Source organism: Stegostoma tigrinum, chromosome 14 (genome assembly GCF_030684315.1).
Source record: "Stegostoma tigrinum isolate sSteTig4 chromosome 14, sSteTig4.hap1, whole genome shotgun sequence".
NCBI lineage: Eukaryota > Metazoa > Chordata > Chondrichthyes > Orectolobiformes > Stegostomatidae > Stegostoma > Stegostoma tigrinum.
Genome location: NC_081367.1, coordinates 34132737 through 34152227, shown reverse-complemented (window position 1 = coordinate 34152227; position 19491 = coordinate 34132737). Strand labels below are relative to the sequence as shown.

Sequence of the window (19491 nt, the reverse complement as noted above, 5' to 3'; positions counted from 1 at the left end):
CTGTAAGTTTATCTATCAGTTTCCAATTAATAGTGGAAGAACCCAAGAAGTTAAGAATGCTTTGTCGACATGTGGCAAACACAATTTGCAAAGCAGATGCAGTAAGTCAAAAGATTGAGTGTCTTATCCAGTCACCAATGTATTTCCCCCATTCAGTCATCCATTCACCCCCAGTTGGGCAGATTGAGGCCTTCAAATCCATCAAATTCAGTTTAGGATGTTCTGTTTGGCCAGTCAGGAAACCTGCCACTGTTCTCACATGCAGAGAAAGCCCGTTGGCTGCTGGAGCTTACAGATTTATTGTGAACAAGTGATCGAAAAATTTCATCAACTGGCAAATTCCCAGACTCAGATTTGTGTTTTTACTCTTTGGCACTTGGGACAATTACAACATTATCAATATGTCCTGATACTGATACACTACACTCAGTCCTCTGAAAACTGTAGAGAATGAGCACACTGCTGAGTAAGAAACCATAACTTCTTTTAAAAAAATTGTACACACTAATTTATTAAGTAAATGGAATTAAACTGAAATCTACAGTTTAAATTCTGAAGGTGCTAGACTTAAGCAACATTTTTAGTCCAAGGGGTGCAGTGAAAGAGCAGATTAACTCAAGAACAATTAGTAAGTCTCAGTTAACTCCTATCCTTTCTATTGGGAGCGCATAGAAATAGACGACTTCGCACTTCAGATAGAGGGTGACAAGAGTGCTGGAGTGGAGTGTCTCAACGAGTTTGAGGGAGGGTGTATTTGGTTGATTTTGCTTAAAGAACACAATTAATTGAATTGTTCGCCCCTAGTCTTTGAAGTAAAAATTGTCAAGTCTTAAGAACAAAAGAAATAGAAGCATTACTAAGACATTTGTCAGCTCAAGCCTCCCCTGCCACTATTAGATCATGGCTGATCTATAACAAGCCTCAGCTCCAAAACATGCCAGCTCCTCACTGACCTCTCATTTCAAAAATTTACCTCTTTAATTCCACCGCACGCACCCATCTGTGTGGACTTTGCAGTATTCTCATGTCCACATGTGTTTCTACCGAGTGCTCTGATTTCCTCCCATAACCCAAAGATATGCGAATTAGGTGGATTGACTTTGCTAAATTGCCCACCGTTTTCCAGGATGTGTATGTTGGGTATGTCACCCATGGAAAATGTAAGGTTACAGGGAGACAGATAGGTCTGGGTGGGATGCTGTTTAGAGGGACAATGTTAATCCTTTGGGCCGAATGGCTTGTTTCCACACTATAAGGATTCTAAGAATCTAAGAAAAACGCTTTCCGTGATCTTACCTGCACAACTCTGGGATAGAAAATTCCAGACACATAGTATTTCAGAAGAAATTCCTTCACATCTCAGTTTTAAATGAATGCCCCCTTATTCTGTAATTTAGTCTCCATAGTTTGAGGTTTCCTCCACCAGCAGTGGCATCTTAGCATTGACGTTGAAGGGCTCTTAAAATCTTGCCTTTCTCGTAGAATCCCTACAGCGTGAAAGCAGGTCACTCAGCTCATCGAGCCACACCAACCCTCCAAAGATTATCCCACCCAGACTCACACCCCACCCTATCCCTACATTTCCCACCGTAGACGCTATAATCAATTTAGCATAGCCAATTGACCTAACCTGCACATCTTTGGACTATGGGAGGAAACCCATGCAGGTATGGGGAAATGTGCAAACTCCACACAGACAGTCACCCAGAGCTGGAATTGAACTCCCCCCAACCTGTTTAGCCATTCTTGATAGTCAATCCTTTCACCCAAGGCATGAGCCTAGTCGATCTCTTTTAAACTTCCCCAAAATGCCTTGTTATGGATCAGACCAAACTCCCTTCACATAGATTTCTGGTTGAGCAGCAGCGCGAGCAGGAGCTTTGACCAGGGGCCTGTCGGGAAGCCGGTGAGTCACTGTTTTTGAATCTATAAAAAGCTTACCTCGTGAATAGGCGGAGGTACGCTGAGCAGGAGCATACACGGGACTAGTGAGTAAGTGAGGTAATATATTTGTGTGGTTGTGTTACCCGAAACACTAACCAGGTAGTGTCTCCCACCCATCCTCCTCCTCTAACCAAAAAAAAGGGTCTGTGTGCCTGATTGATAAGGTAATAAGTTTATTTTTTATTCTTTATTTTTTAACAGTCTTGGGAATTTAGAATAATGGGAATGGAGGTCAGGGCAGTTGATTGTTCCTCCTGCAGAATGTGGGTGATAAGAGTCACCACTAGTATCCCTGCTGACTACATCTGTGGGAAGGGCACCCAACTCCAGCTCCTCGAAAACCGCGCTAGGGAACTGCAGCTGGAGTTGGATGAACTTCGGATCATTCGGGAGGCAGAGGGGTTATAGAGAGGAGTTACAGGGAGGTAGTCACTCCTCAGGTACAAGAAAAAGGCAGATGGGTTACAGTCAGGGGACAGAAAGGGAACTGGCAGGCAGTGCAGGGATCCCCTGTGGCCATTCCCCTCAACAATAAGTATACCATTTTGGATACTGTTGGAGGGGACGACTTACCAGGGCAAAGCAATGGGGCACAGGTCTCTGGCACAGAGTCTGTCCCTGCTGCTCAGAAGGGAAGGGGGAAGAGGAGCAGAGCAGTAGTCATTGAAGGCTCCATAGTTAGGGAGACAGATAGGAGGTTCTGTGGGGACGAGAGATACTCACGGTTGGTGTGTTGCATCCCAGGTGCCAGGGTGCGTGATGTCTCTGATCGTGTTTTTGGAATCCTTAAGGGGGAGGGGGAACAGCCCCAAGTCGTGGCCCACATTGGCACCAACGACATAGATAGGAAGAAAGATGGGGATTTAAGGCAGAAATTCAGGGAGCGAGGATGGAAGCTGAGAGTTAGGACAAACAGAGTTGTTGTCTCTGGTTTGTTGCCCATGCCACGTGCTACTGAGGCGAGGAATAGGGAGAAGGAGGGCAGTTGAACATGTGGCTACAGGGATGGTGAAGGAGGGAGGGTTTTGGATTCTTGGATAATTGGGGCTATTTCTGGGGTAGATGGGACCACTACAAGCAATTTAGTCTTCACCTGAACCAGGGGGGTACCGATATCCTGGGGGGGGAAATTCGCTAAGCTATTCGGGTGGGTTTAAACTAATTCAGCAGGGGGATGGGAACCAAAATTGTAGCTCGAGTATAGAAAAGGTTGAGAGTAGGGAGGTCCGAAATAAAGTTTCAGGGACGCAAGATGGCGCCGGCAAGCAAGAAGTTGGTTTGAAGTGTGTCTACTTCAACGCCAGGAGCGTCCGGAATAAGGTGGGTGAACTTGCAGCATGGGTCAGTACCTGGGACTTTGATGTTGCGGCCATTTCGGAGACATGGATAGAGCAGAGACAGGAATGGTTGTTGCAGGTTCCAGGATTTAGATGTTTCAGTAAGAACAGAGATGATGGTAAAGTGGAGAGGTGTGGCATTGTTGGTCAAGGACAGTATTACAGTTGCAGAAAGGATGTCTGGGGACTCGTCAACTGAGGTAGTATGGGCTGAGGTTAGAAACAGGAAAGGAGGGGTCACCCTGTTGGGAGTTTTTTTTAAATAGGCCTCCGAACAGTTCCAGAGATGTAGAGGAAAGGATAGCAAAGATGATTCTCGATAGGAGTGAGAGATACAGGGCAGTTGTCATGGGGGACTTCAACTTTTCAAATATTGATTGGGAACACTATAGTTAGAGTACTATAGATGAGTCAGTTTTTATCCAGTGTGTGCAGGAGGGCTTCCTGACACAGTATGTAGATAGGCCAACAAGGGGCGAAGCCACATTAGATTTGGTGGTGGGTAATGAGCCCGGCCAGGTGTTAGATTTGGAAGTAGGTGAGCACTTCGGTGATAGCGATCACAATTCTGTTATGTTTACCTTAGTGATGGAAAGGGATAGGTGTACATCACTGGGCAAGAGTTATAGCTGGTGGAAAGGCAATTACGATGAGATTAGGCAAGATTTAGGGAGCGTAGGATGGGGAAGGAAACTGCAGGGGATGGGCATATTAGAAATGTGGAGCTTATTCAAGGAAAAGTCAGGCAGGGAGGAAGCTGTAGAACGCTGGAGCCGTGGTTTACGAAGGAGGTGGAATCTCTGGTCAAGAGGAAGAAGGCGGCTTATGTTAGGATGAGATGTGAAGGCTCAGTTAGGGCGCTTGAAGGCTACAAGGTAGCCAGGAAAGACCTAAAGAGAAAGCTCAGAAGTGCCAGAAGGAGACATAAGTTGTTGGCGGATAGGATCAGGGTAAACCCTAAGGCTTTCTATAGGTATTCAAGGAATAAAAGAATGACAAAAGAAAGATTAGGGCCAATCAAGGATTGTAGTGTGAAGTTATGTGTGGAGTCAGAGGAGATAGGGGAAGCACTAAATGAATATTTTTCAACAGTATTCACTCTAGGAAACGACAATGTTGTCGAGAATACTAAGATACAGGCTACTAGACTAGGTGGGATTGAGGTTCACAAGGAAGAGATATTAGAAATTCTACAGAGGGTGAAGATAGATAAGTCCCCTGGGCCGGATGGGATTTATCCTAGGATCCTCTGGGAAGCCAGGGAGGAGATTGTCGAGCCTTTGGCATTGAACTTTAACTCGTCATTGTCTACAGGAATAGTGCCAGACGACTGGAGGATAGCAAATGTGGTTCCCCTGTTCAAGAAGGGGAGTAGAGACAACCCTGGTAATTATAGACCAGTGAGCCTTACCTCAGTTGTTGATAAACTGTTGGAAAAGGTTGTAAGGGATAGGATTTATAATCATCTAGAAAAGAATAAATTGATTAGGGATAGTCAGCACGGTTTTGTGAAGGGAAGGTCGTGCCTCACAAACCTTATTGAGTTCTTTGAGAAGGTGACCAAACAGGGAGATGAGAGTAAACCGGTTGATGTGGTGTATATGGATTTCAGCAAGGCGTTCGATAAGGTTCCCCACAGGAGGCTATAGCAGTTTGGACTGGAAATTGGCTTGCTGAAAGAAGACAGAGGGTGGTAGTTGATGGGAAATGTTCATCCTGGAGACCAGTTACGAGTGGTGTACCGCAAGGGTCGGTGTTGGGCCCACTGCTGTTTGTCATTTTTATAAATGACCTGGATGAGGGCGTAGAAGGATGGGTCAAGTAAATGTGCAGAGGACACTAAGGTCGGTGGAGTTGTGGATAGTGACGAAGGATGCTGTAGGTTGCAGAGAGACATAGATAAGCTGCAGAGCTGGGCTGAGAGGTGGCAAATGGAGTTTAACGCAGACAAGTGTGAGGTGATGCACTTTGGTAGGAGTAACCGGAATGCAAAGTACTGGGCTAATGGTAAGATTCTTGGTAGTGTAGATGAGCAGAGAGATCTCGGTGTCCATGTACACAGATCCTTGAAAGTTGCCACCCAGGTTGACAGGGCTGTTAAGAAGGCATACAGTGTTTTAGCTTTTATTAATAGAGAGATCGAGTTCCAGAACCAAGAGGTTATGCTGCAGCTGTACAAAACTCTGTTGCGGCCGCACTTGGAGTATTGTGTACAGTTCTGGTCACCACATTATAAGGATGTGGGAGCTTTGGAAAGGGTGCAGAGGAGATTTACTAGGATGTTGCCTGGCATGGAGGGAAGGTCTTACGAGGAAAGGCTGAGGGACTTGAGGCTGTTTTCGTTAGAGAGAAGAAGGTTGAGAGGTGACTTAATTGAAACATAAAATAATCAGAGTATTAGATAGGGTGGATAGGGAGAGCCTTTTTCCTAGGATGGTGATGGCGAGCACGAGGAGCTTTAAATTGAGGGGTGAAAGATATAGGACAGATGTCACAGGTGGTTTCTTTACTCAGAGTAGTAAGGGAATGGAACGCTTTGCCTGCAATGGTAGTAGATTCGCCAACTTTAGGTACATTTAAGTCATCATTGGATAAGCATATGGACGTACATGAAATAGTGTAGGTTAGATGGGCTTCAGATCGGTATGACAGGTCGGCACAACATCGAGGGCCGAAGGGCTTGTACTGTGCTGTAATGTTCTATGTTCTATATTAAGGACATGGTCTGGACCCTAATGTTTGTCTTATGTTAAGAAAGTGTCACATGTTGTTGTCCAAGTGTAACTCAATTGGTTACACTACTCGGCTATAAGCAAAACACATTTCATTCTTACCCTATCGTTAAAATACAAACAAAAAGAAAGAGAAACTAGTATAACTAACTATCAGAAAATTTAACAGAATAATACATTATTTAACTGATGACAGCAACTTACAGCAACTGTTCTAATATAGTAACCTCTCACAAACACCTCCTTGGCAATGACAAATTCAGTAAAAAAGACTGTCTCCCATTCTCCAGTCTATCAGTAAAGAACAAGAGAAATTGTCAAAGGCAGAACTGAAGAATTATTCTGTATGGCAGCTTCAAAACACCAACTGTTGGGAGCCTGACTCTACCCATTCATGTTCCTTCCATCGTTCTAACTTAAAAACAAACACCAAGGCCTCAAACCTTTATTTTACTGACTTAGAATGGACCACTGACACCTCAGTCTCAAACCCCCTTCATTTAAAAAAAACAACCAAATGCATCTCTTAAAGCCATAGTATCATCACAGTCTGTACATCCTTTCTTAAACACTGGGATCAAAACTGTACTCAATGTATAAAGAGAAGACCAATCTTGGTTAACCGAGTTAACGATAATGTCAAATTGAAAGAAGCGAACATACAAATGTGGCAAACATCAGTCATAAAGCAAATAGGTTTGAAAAATTTTTAGAAGCCAAAAGATTACCAAAATAACAAGAAGGGCAAAAGTAAACTAGGAGGGTAAGCTATCAAGTAATATAAAAACTGACAATAAAACATTCTTTTGATCTATTTTAAAAAGTGAACAAAAAAGGTCCCTTAGAGAATGAGGCTCGGAAATAATACTGGGTGGGTTGGGGGCGACAAATGTGAAAATTTGGGGCAGCATGGTGGTTCCATGGTTAGCCTCGGGCAGCTGACAGCTGTGGAGTTTGCACATTCTCCCTGTGTCTATATGGGTTTCCTCCAGGTGCTCCAGTTTCCTCCCACTGTCCAAAAAATATGCAGATTTGGTGTACTGGCCATGCAAAATTGCCCATTCTGTCCAGGGGTGTGCAGATTGGTGGATTAGCCATGGGAAGCGTGGGTTTATTTGGCAAAGCAGGTGGGTCTGAGTGGTCTTCTCTTCAGAGGATTGGTGTGGACTGAATGGACCAAAAGGCCTGATTCCACACTGTAGGGATTCTGATTTTATGGAAATGGCAGGGAAGTTGAATAAATACTTTGCATCAGTCTTCATGATAGAGGACATTAATAGCATTTCAAAAAAATACTGAATTGCGGTCGGTGGGGGGTGGAAATAGATACAATAGTTACTAGATCAAAATGTACTGAGGGAAACTAAATGTGGCTAAGGCCTATAAATACCCTGATGCAATGCATCTAAAGTTACTAAAGGAAGGAGCTACAGAGACAGTAGTTGCACTAGCAGCAATCTTCCAAGAATCATTACATCCGAGCAAAGTCTCAGAGGATCAGATAAATGTCAATGCAAGACAATTGTTAAACAAAAAATCTGAGGGAGACAAAAATAAAACAAGTGACTATAAGTGAGTTAGCTTAATATCAGTCATTGGGAAAATAATCTTTATTATATAGTATGATTAAGTAGAATTGCTATGGCTTCACGAAGGTGATATCATGCCTGACAAATATATTAGAATTCTTTCAGGAGAGAACAAGTGGGATAGCTAAATGGCAACTGGTAGATGGAATATCTGGATTTTCAAAAGAAATTCAGTGAAGTACAAGAGTTTAGGCTACATAAGAATCTATGTTGTTGAGGGTAACACACTAACTGAGGGGAGTTTGGTGAACTAGTAGAAGACAGAGTTAGGATAATACAGGCATTTTCAGGATGGCAGTCTGTAATTAGTTAAGTGACAGAAATTCAATGTTGGAGCTACAGTTATATACAATATGTATTGATTATTTGAGTGAAGCAAATGAATGTTCTATTGCCAAGTTTGTAGATGACAAAAGCAAGTGGGAAGACAAGTGGTGAGGAATGACAGGCTACAGAGAGATATGTTCAGGTTAAATAACTGAACTTAAAAACTGGCAGATGGAATACAATATAGGAAAAATACAGAAGCTTAACATTCTTTAAACTGAGAAAAAGACTGGAAAAACCTGCGGCAAAGAGGGATTTGGGAGCCCTCATGCATGAATCATAAAAAGCTGGCATACAAAATTCACTAGTTAACAAGGAAGGCATGTGGAATGTTGGCCTTTATTTCAAAGGGAATGGTGTACAAAAATAGGAAAGTCTTAACAAAACAACCCAAAGCACTAGTTAGACCACACCTGGAATAAAGTGAACAATTTTGGACTCCCCAACTAAGGAAAGAGATACCAACATCAGAAACAATCCAGAGAAGGTTAATTCAGTTGATAAGCAAATACCTCCATAACTGTTATGAGGATAAGTTGATTGGGCCAACAGTCATAGGAGTTGAGAAGAATGGAGACGACATTGAAACATACAAGATTGTTTAGGGGTTTGTCAGAGTAGATGATAAGAGGTTTTGCCCTTTCAAGTTGTACCCTCTCCGGTCCGGCCTCTCCCACAGACTGAAGGATTATCCATTTAAACACGGATTGAACGCAAATTTCGTTTGAGAGAGTAGTCAACCTGTAAAATTCTTTTCTTGCACAGTATTGTTGCGGCTGGATCATAAGTGTATCAATGGCTAAGAGAGATGTACAATCAGTAAGGGAATCAAAAATTATTGGGGGAGAAATCATCAGGAAAATAGAATTGAGGATGATCAGTTCAACCATAATCTCATTGAATGGCAAAGCAAACTTGATAGGTTGAATGGTCCACTTCTACTCCTACATTTTATTGTCTTAATTAGAGCAGTGATATGAAGAGGCTTTAAAGTGATCATTAATTGATTATTCTATCCAGTATTCTAACTGCATCTAATAAACCCAGACAGGAAATCTACACAATAATTTGACAAGACCAAAACGAACCAAAATTTCTCTAGTCATCATGCCCATTTTACATGATCCACTATACTTGGAGACTCTTCACATCTCACACAGTTGTTCATGGGGAAAAAAAACAAATATTTCTTTCTGCATCCAGCTCCAGCCCCAAGGCAACCTCTATTTGTCACTTATGTAGACTTGTAATCCACACATCTTTGAAGATTTTGTTCTGCATGACATTTTCCTTAGTCATTAGTCCCCTTCTTTCTCACTTATTTCTGCACCCCCACCCACATGCAGAGTCAGTATTTTACTGAGGAAATTAATTAGATGTTACCATTTCTATTAATTTTTACTTACTATTATATTGACATCATGCTTATTCCTCCTAGTTGCTGAATACAACTGGTAGAGGCCAAAAGGATGGTAAAAACACAGATTATACTCCAGGGAAGGGACATTAAATGTCCACCACAAACAGTGGCTCAATAATACCATTAGTAATCATGCTAGCTCAGTCCTGAATGACTCGCAACCCGTGGCAAGGGAACCAACAGGAGGAAAATACCGGCTTTACCATGTCCTTCAGCAAACTGTATTCAACATTTTTTACCAAGCATAAATGTAAAGACCATATTTTTACTTTTATGCTTCTTAAAACTATGGACTAAAGGGACAAAAAACTGTTTTAAAACCAACATTTTAAAAGACTGCTGCATATTTTGAAAAGAGAGTTACCTAACACTTACAGCAAGCACTGGGGAATAATCCGTTTGAACAAGCAATAGTTCAAGTAGTTGCAGATTAATTGGAGGAGGATTTTGTACACAGATGGAGCTGGGCAACAGAAAGTTTATTGGTCTATGGACTAATGACCAGTTATGAAAGACAAAAACCTTTTGCCTGCCAACCAAATGTGGTGAATGGTTCTCGATATCCATCTGTTCTCTGCACTGAAAACTCATTTTAAACATGAAAAAGACCAGTTCAACCTTTCCTTCAGCAATTGCAAGCAATGACTTTTAACTGACAAGTCAGAGACCTTTTATAAGCAAATTAGCCACCTTATATCTCTTGCAAGGCAGTGGAAGCACCTGAAGAAAAACTGCAGAGGCAAAAAAAGACACATTCAGACAAGCAGAAGAATCTCAGCACATTGTAAATAGGGAACACTGAACTGCTTCACAGTTTTCCATGCCTATGATCTTTGCAAACAGACAGAGCAAAAATAAGGAGATGTTTAAAAGGGGATCAAAGTTTTAAACTTGTATTGTTACATGCCGACTATATAAAAATGTTTACCTATAGCTAGTGTTATAGAGCAGACAAATTCACCCCCCATATCAAGTATATTGTGGAAACAGCCTAAAACCTAACTTGCTTTTAAAAAAATTGTAAGGCACTGTATTCCAGATAGAATTTGATTGCTCTGCCACTAAGCTTGAATCAAAGCACACTTTATTCTTACAGCACCGTTAAAATGCAGTGAAGAATAATAATTAGCATAACTTTACACTATTGAAATACTTAACAAGATAATATATTATTTGGCCACTATTCATTAACTGTTCTAATATAGACAGCATCCCATAAACATATCCTTGGCAAAGGCAATTTAGCAACAGTTATTAATCTCATGTGCTGTCTCTCTCCAGTCTGGCAGAAAGGAAACAAAAACAATCTGCCCTTTTGATTTTTTTTAAAAAAGAGAATACCCTCTGTCAAGGGGTTCACTCTAGTAGCAGCAAACACAAGCTTTCAGTTCCAACAGCCAGCAAAAAATACCAACTAACTGAAAGCAAAACTAAAGTCCTTTTTTGGGTCTGAGAGAGTCTGACCCCGCCCACTCATGATTAATTTGTCTTGCTTAAAAAAAACACAGGGAGAAGTCAAAATTGTTCACCACTGACTGTCTAGAGACATTTCAGCACCACCGTGAAAACACTCCTCTGCAAGAGAAACTGGACAGAACGTATCTCAAAGACATAGTATCATTACACTATATATCTGGCTTTCAATTGCTACTGTTTGAATAGCTATCACTATCCCTGGTGTATTTCCTAATTTTCTATAATTTGTATATTCGTCCCTCATTAATCATAATCTACATTGATATTCTAGATCCTCCAGTATTAGCTACAGTCTTTTGTTGACAAACAGACCAATGTTTTGATGCTGTATCACAGTATTTTAGTATTTACATTGAGCAGCTTGTCAATTTTGAAAACTGATCAGAAAATCTATACTGAAGTCTGTTTCTGTTTATTCATGCATTATGCATCACTATTTGAAGACATGTTTGCAGCTATCAGCGCTTGCTGATAAAGTTGATGTCTTATGGGCTTTAGGCCTATATGTGTTGATCTTTTTGTTGAAAATCTTCATTCATTTTTGATACATCTACAAATGAAGATAATCCCACATCGGCCCCAGGTTGTTAACGACCTCTCAATGCAGGGGCCTTGGCGTTTTGCTATTCTACTCTTACTGTTTGACAGTTAACATCGCTGCCTTCCTCATGAGCTGATGCACGGAATCTGCATTCATTTGGGAATGGTGATGACAGAAGCTCTAGTAATTGACTATTGTCTTTTTGAACAGGTTCAAAATACAAAAGCTCAATATTGCAGGATGAATCAAAATTTACATGCTTTGAGGGTGTACCTTTAAGGCCACTTTAAAGGCCAAATACTACAAGACAGATTTCAAATTACTTTTGACTGAGCCAAAGAATCTGGACAGTTAGTCACACTAGAATATTGTGTCTGAGGCCACCTTTCCCTTCAAATCCTTGTTTTTCCATCAACTTCAGGCACATGGTACTTTTGTACAATCGCATTCTAATATCATCACTTCTGGAAACTAATTGCCCTCTGAAAGTAACATAAAAGCAAAGAGTTTTTAAAAAGCTGAATGTATATAAGGAGATCTCAGCAAAGAGTAATATTTTTTATTGACTTGTCTCCTGTATGGCAGTAATTTTTTAAGCAACTTAATCTGGGATTGTCAAAACAACAGTAAAAAACTTAGGACATTGCAACCCCTCATTTCAAAAGGAACCTTAGTATCACATCAATTTATTGTGCCAGGACAATATTGGACTTGACTGTATTATTCCTTACAAGGTGCCTGAAAACTTGCACTAACTTAAACATGAATGTTGGCCACTCAAGTGAGAGTAATGAAAGACACCATACAACAACCATAAGGTTGCAGAAAGATGGGTGCAGGTGATTTTGGTCATTATTTTATTTGTTTGAAATTGTGCCTTTTTTGTGGTTTAACTGATTATCCTGGCATACATGATTAGAAAATCTAGTCATGTTTTTATTAAGTGTTATTTTTCTTTTTAAAACTTAGCAAAAAAAGAGTTCACAATAGTAATGGAAACTGTTAACTGTGCTGTTGCCCAATTTGAAGGAGAGTGTACATTATGTAGTGTTGCATGGCTGTAGTGAACACTGAATATCTCTAGTGACATGAAGTAAATAGATATTCCCCAAAAGACTACCTTTAAATAAATATCAGTAGTTATAATGCGCAATGATATCAATATGAAAATATTTGTAGTCATTGAGAATATATGAACAGACAGTTGTCTTAAACTCAAGTAGTAATCACTTTTCTATAATAAAAAAATTTAAAGGCTTCCAGATGCAAATCCAAGCCTGTCATAATCTGTCAGTATTGTCAACTGATGCAGGTTACTGCAATATTTTATAGATCTGGACAATTTTCCTGGGTAACATTGTCCTGAAGCAATTAAATCCTGCAGCATAAGATCAGGACTCCAACATTTTGATGATTATTCCTCACAAGAAAAGGGGACAGTCCTAAGCATAACAATATGTTATTTTTATGGTATGATTATATCCCTGTTGATGAATTTGTTATTGAACTTGGGTGAAAAAGTTGTGAGGACGTTGGCCAAATGGGGCTACTTTAGTTTGGGAAACCCGGTCAGCATAGCTGAATTGGATGAAAGAGTCTGTTTCAGTGCTATATAACTTTGTGTCTCTGAGTACAGTCTAATTACTTGGAATACATGGTAATTCTTGCTTCCTTTCCTGTTGCCAAAACCAATGACAAAAAATATGTAACAAACAATAGGTACATCTTGCATACCACAAGCAAAATGGATACATCAAAATATTTAAACATTTCTACCTATAATTTCAAGAAAACTTTTCCAACATGTTGCAAAGCAGCAAGGAGAAATAAAACAAAATACATTTAAAAGCTTAATCTCCATTAATGTTTGTACTAACCATCAGTCTCCTTAATATCCAGTACTCTCTTTATCTGGGAAAGAGGCATTAGCATAATGTGTTTCAGAGAGGCAGGGGGACGCGTTTGACCATGAGGACTCTTGAAAGAACTAATTACTTTATGGCGCTTTCTTGCAATCTGTAATGAAATTTTAGCCACATCAGGTGCGTAAGACAAAGCAAGCAATTGTTCTTTCACATAAGATTTCACGGCTGCAAAAGATAATTAGTATTTTGAAAGATAAACCCAAACTGTTTCATGTCTATGCACTTAAAATCTTCACCATTACAGAGGAACAATAAAAAAGCTCATTACGTCAAATTATGCTAAGTTTTAAAAAGAAAAATAACACTTAATAAAAACATGACTAGATTTTCTAATCATGTATGCCAGGATAATCAGTTAAACCACAAAAAAGGCACAATTTCAAACAAATAAAATAATGACCAAAATCACCTGCACCCATCTTTCTGCAACCTTATGTTGAATCAAGATTCAATTCACAAACTGGCAATGCCCAAAAGCAAAATCCTGCCAACAGTTCTGGCTTGAAAGTTCCCCGCCCCCCCAAACAGTGCATCCGTTTTGTTGGTGCACACGTATTAGCTGGAAGAGTTTAACTTTTGATTAAAAACATGTAATTTACAAAGAAACCAATTTGTACACCACAGGATCTCAAGTAGAGCTGAAGGATAAGCTCAACAATTGCAAAGCACCTTGTCAGTACAGAATCTTTGAGACACAATAACGGAGGAGTGAATTTAGATAGCAATATGGGGTTGTAGACTTGCTTGCTAAGCTGGTGTTTGATTGTATGAAAGTGATGCCAACCACCCCAGTAAACCAAGGCATATAAATAACAAGTAGAAAAGAACACCAGCACTTCACTGGAGGACGCTGACAATGTTATCTAGCAAGACAACAAAACATCTGCAATTAAACACACCAGCCTCAGCAAGCAAGTCTACACTTCATCCACAACCCGAGCTACAAGTCTTCAAAAACTTTAAATAGCAATTGGATATATTAGATAATCTTGACTTTGGATCAAGGGAACAATTTCAATGTTTGCAAATGATACAAAACATGGAAACATTGTAAACTATGAGAAGTACATTGTCCTTTTCTTTAAAATTCTGCAAAGGCAAGTTGCTGACGTAGGCAGATGAAGTTTAAAGTAGAGAAGTATGAAGTGAATGCATTCTGGTAGAAAGAAATTGGACAGACTATATAAACTAAAGGTACTATGCTCGAGGATATCCAGCAAAGAGCTGATGTGTATACCCTTGATAGGAGGCAACTGTCAGTAATTCAAATGGTATCCTAGGTCTTCTGAGTAGTGGCATTGACAAGAACAGAAATCTTATGCCAAATCTGTATAAGACACGAGGTAAAACTCAGCTGGAGTATTGTATACAGTTCTGAGTGCCATACACCAGGAAGGATGTGAATGCATTGCAAAGAAGTGGGGAAGACGTTTTCAAGGATAATTCCAGGAATAAGAAACTTCAGTTAGAAGATATATTGCAGAAGTTGGGACTGTTTCCCTTGGAAAGGCAGCAGCAAAGGAGACTTATTCAAAATTTTAAAAATCATGAGGGATCTGGATAGAATAGAAGAGAGAAGCTGTTCCTATTTGTAAGATCAGGAACGAGAGGGTTGAAGTGATCCACAAAAGTAGTAAATGCAATGTGAGAAAAAGCATTTTTCACATAGCAAATGGTTCAGGTCTGCAATGCATTGTGTGAAAGTGCAGTGGAAGCAGGCTCAACTGTCATTCAGAAAGACATCAAATGATTATTTGAACTGAAATAATATCCAGAGTTCAAAGGAAAGGTCGGGAGAATGGCATTAAATCATGATGCTCATTCAGAGACTCAGCGTTGAATGGGCTCCTTGTGCATCATAACAATTGTGAATGAAGCAGTTTGTACCAATTTTGAACACCAAATCACTCACAGATGAAGGTACGGATACTGTTATCAGAAAGGCTGACATCTTGTCAGTAAACCCATCTTCGGCTACATCCATTAACTGTATTAGGTAAGGAAGAAAACTATTGCATTTTGTAATGACTGCAATGGTCTGCTAAAGGCTTAGAATATGTGATCTTGCACATTAAGTCTTAGCAGAAACTTGAACATGTAACTTAACATGTGGGTACAGTTTCTCAAAAACATCTTGGTCGATTTTGTAACTCAAGTCATGGAATTTGAACGAATCAAATGCCGAATGATCAATATTTTCAGACAGCTAGCCAGTATTGAATTTCTGACTATCTTGTGGGCCTGCATCAATTGTAGTCCAATACTTTATGGAAGTAGTTCTGAAGATAAGGAGGATAACATGTTTGTACTATTGTTGTTTCCATTCACAAGATCTTCCACTATTGGAGGTCAAATGTAAAGATGTTTCAAGTCCAAAACAGTTGAGAATTTTGTCATTAGGGACAGTCTGCTGAATCTTTAAAAATGATATACTCCAAAAGAAAAATGTGAATGCCTCAAAGAGTTTTTATCCACACAAGTAAGTGGCATCAATTTCATGTTGTATTATCCAATTGATTGTCCTTTCAAGTCACACAAAATTTTGGATATACAAAGATTTATTTTACAAGCTAATGTACATCAACCCTGTTTGTATCTGTGCCATGCAATGATTATTGCAAATAGAATTCAACTTAGTCAGTTACACACCTTTCTCAGAACTGAAGAAACGAGTACTCTTACCTCCAGACAGTCATTGAATAAGAATAATGTGACCTGTTCACCGCGGTCGCACAAGTCATCATCTAACACAATGGTCTCAACTCGCTGGACAAGACTGCGGTGAGATGACAATAAGTTGGCCTATATAAAAGGCAAAAGGAAATTACTTGATATCATGAACAAGGCTATTTTCCTCAAAAAATTGCATTATAAACAACTTTTTACCATTTTAAGGCATAAAGCAACAAGTGACCATTTTGCACACAAGCATCAAATGACAAATTAGATGAAAAAGAGCACAAACTTCAAGCATTGACATCAGATATTGGCCACTGTGAAATGGTTCACTAACATTGTGAAATTAGTTGGGGACACATTACAAATCATCCATCTACTGCAGTTACAAATCAGAAACTTTGCCCATGTAGTTAGACTTAGTCACAGTATGAAATTCTTCTGAGTCCACCAGCAGGTTTCAAAAGGAAAATTGCAGGAAATTATAAAAAAATTAGAAGTACAATCGGTGACATCCCAACTCGTCCAGTAGATCAAAAAGCACACAGCTGTAGTTACATTAAAGCAGTTATGTACTTACAGGACAACCATCTACTTCATAGACAACATCAAAGATTTGTCGTTGACCTTCAGTTTTCCTTTTATCTTCATTGATATGCCTAAAAAGTAACAAATTTACTTGAACATAAAATACGAAGATGGAAGACTGAAAATTCTTGGTGCATTTGCATTCAGCTTTCAGAACACTGATCAAAACAGACAGGGTTTTACATAGAGATAATGGGAACTGCAGATGCTGGAGAATCCAAGATAACAAAGTGTGGAGCTGGATGAACACAGCAGGCCAAGCAGCATCTCAGGAGCACAAAAGCTGACGTTTCGGGCCTAGACCCTTCATCAGAGGGGGTGGGGGGGGGGGGGGGTGGGGGAGAAGAGGGGGAACTGGAATAAATAGGGAGAGAGGGGGAGGTGGACCAAAGATGGAGAGAAAAGAAGATAGGTGGAGAGGAGCGTATTGGCGGGGAGGTTGGGAGGGGATAGGTCAGTCCAGGAAGGACGGACAGGTCAAGGAGGTGGGATGAGGTTAGTAGCTAGGAAATGGAGGTGTGGCTTGAGGTGGGAGGAAAGGATGGGTGAGAGGAAGAACAGGTTAGGGAGGCAGAGACAGGCTGGGCTGGTTTTGGGATGCAGTGGGTGGAGGGGATGTCTAGGCTGGTTGTGTGATGCAGTGGGGGGAGGGGGCGAACTGGGCTAGTTTTCGGATGTGGTGGGGGAAGGGGAGATTTTGAAGCTGGTGAAGTCCACATTGATACCATTGGGCTGCAGGGTTCCCAAGCGGAATAGGTTGCAGGAACAGCAACTCATATTCCGCTTGGGAACCCTGCAGCCCAATGGTATCACAATGTGGACTTCACCAGCTTCAAAATCTCCCCTTCCCCCACCGCATCCCAAACCAGCCCAGCTCTTCCCCTCCCCCCACTGCATCCCAAAACCAGCCCAGCCTGTCTCTGCCTCCCTAACTTGTTCTTCCTCTCACCCATCCCTTCCTCCCACCTCAAGCCGCACCTCCATTTCCTACCTACTAACCTCATCCCACCTCCTTGACCTGTCAGTCTTCCCTGGACTGACCCATCCCCTCCCTACCTCCCCACCTATACACTCCTCTCCACCTAACTTCTCCTCTATCCATCTTCGGTCCACCTCCCCCCTCTCCCGATTTATTCCAGAACCCTCTCCCCATCCCCCTCTCTGAAGAAGGGTCTAGGCCCGAAACGACAGCTTTTGTGCTCCCGAGATGCTGCTTGGCCTGCTGTGTTCATCCAGCTCCACGCTTTGTCATCTGGGGTTTTACATATATTGTATGCAGTAAAGAGAAATTAATCCCGAGCATCTTTTATTTCAAGTTATCATATTTTAAAAATCTTAAGTGGTTGCACAAGGCAGACAGGGAAAAAAAAATCCCAATCAAAAGAATTGAGAATGACAGGGTACAGATGTAAAGTGATTGGCACAAGAAGAAAAATGCAACATGTGGAAACAAAGAAACCTTCTCAAATCAAGTAGCTCAAGATGGACTGCCGAGCAGTGTCATAGAAGCAGGTTCAATCGATAGAGTCAGGACAGCATTAGATAATTTTGTGAACAGAGACAATGTCTGGGGGGATATGGGAAAATGGAAGTAAACTGGCACAGAGTCATAATGCTCATTTAGAGAGTTTGTGCAGAGATGATAGGCCAAATATGATTAAAATATGTTTACTTTCCTAGTTTGAGTCAATCCAATTACCATCATGAACTCCAAAATATTAGCTAGTTTCCAGCTAAAGGGAGCACTTCAATAACATCCAAATGTCCATACTGTACCCTTTCAGTAAGCTATAACTCCATACAGTACAATATTGTGAATTCATTTTAACACAGCAATTAACTAATTCTTTCAAAATTATCAGGTATGCTAAAGAGGAAGCACACTCGTCAGAAGCATCCAAATTTTAAATGTTAGCATTGCTTTTTCGGAATAATATTAAATCAAGCAAGTGGGGTGGCACAGTTGCTCAGTGGTTAGCACAACTGCCTCACAGTGCCAGGGACCTGGGTTCGATTCCAGCCTCAGGCAACTGTCTGTATGGAGTTTGCACATTCTCCCCATGCCTTCATGAGTTTCCTCCAGGTGCTCCGGTTCCTCCCACAGTCCAAAGATGTGCGGGCTAGGTGGATTGGCCATGCTAAATTGCCCATAGTGTTCAGGGATGTGTATATTAGGTAGGTTTCAGGGGGATGGGGTCTGGGTGGGATGCTCTGAGGTTCGGTGTGGACTTGTTGGGCCGAAGGGTAGGGTTTCTACGATCTATGATCCAGACCACATCTGTCTATTTGTGTTGATACAAGTTCAATAATAAGTTCAAGACGGAGTGCTCGCAGTGTACCACCAAAACAGATCAACTAACTGGTTATTCATCTCACTTCTGATGACACTGTGTTGGCACAACTTGACGGCTATATTTGCCTACATTAGAAAATAAATGAATATTCTTAAAAACTTCAAACAGCTTTGAGCAAATTGAGAATTTCTTTTTTTAAGAAGTTTAGAGACTGTATCGCAAATGGTTTTTACCCAATTTTCTGATTTTATTTTTACCTAAAAGGACTTCCCTATAGCCATCCAACAGCTATTTTTAAAATCAATTAAAAATTCAAAACCACATGGCTGACAAATTTAACTTAAACTTTTGGGATTGGAGGAAGCAAACTAAAACCCAGAGAGTGAAGGTCCCCATGTCCAAAAACCATGATTTGCAAAGAAGAGACAGTACAAGTATGCAAAAAACAGGAAGTGTTTTTGAGGGCACCAAAAATAAGAAATAGATTGCAAGAACGCAAATAAAAACATCCTGAGTTAGCAACAAGCAATATAGAGGCTAGAACCATAACGAATGTGAACAATGAATAAAATCTAAGCTTGTCATAAAACCACCCATTCAGTACAACACTCATACATTTTTGACCATTTGTATAACGCAGTG

At 40.6% G+C, this 19491-nt stretch overlaps 1 protein-coding gene across 3 annotated transcripts in view; it reads right to left on the bottom strand.

Annotated features, from left to right (window-relative positions):
- Positions 1-19491, bottom strand: part of ect2 (epithelial cell transforming 2) — an 86777-nt gene that overhangs the window by 22130 nt on the left and 45156 nt on the right. For all 3 annotated transcript variants that reach the window (XM_059651090.1, XM_048541958.2, XM_048541959.2), the window contains 3 exons: positions 16548-16626; positions 15974-16093; positions 13244-13382 (listed from right to left, as the gene is read on the bottom strand). In XM_059651090.1, coding sequence (XP_059507073.1) covers positions 13244-13382; positions 15974-16093; positions 16548-16626 — 338 coding nt within the window. The remainder of the gene's footprint in view (positions 1-13243; positions 13383-15973; positions 16094-16547; positions 16627-19491) is intronic.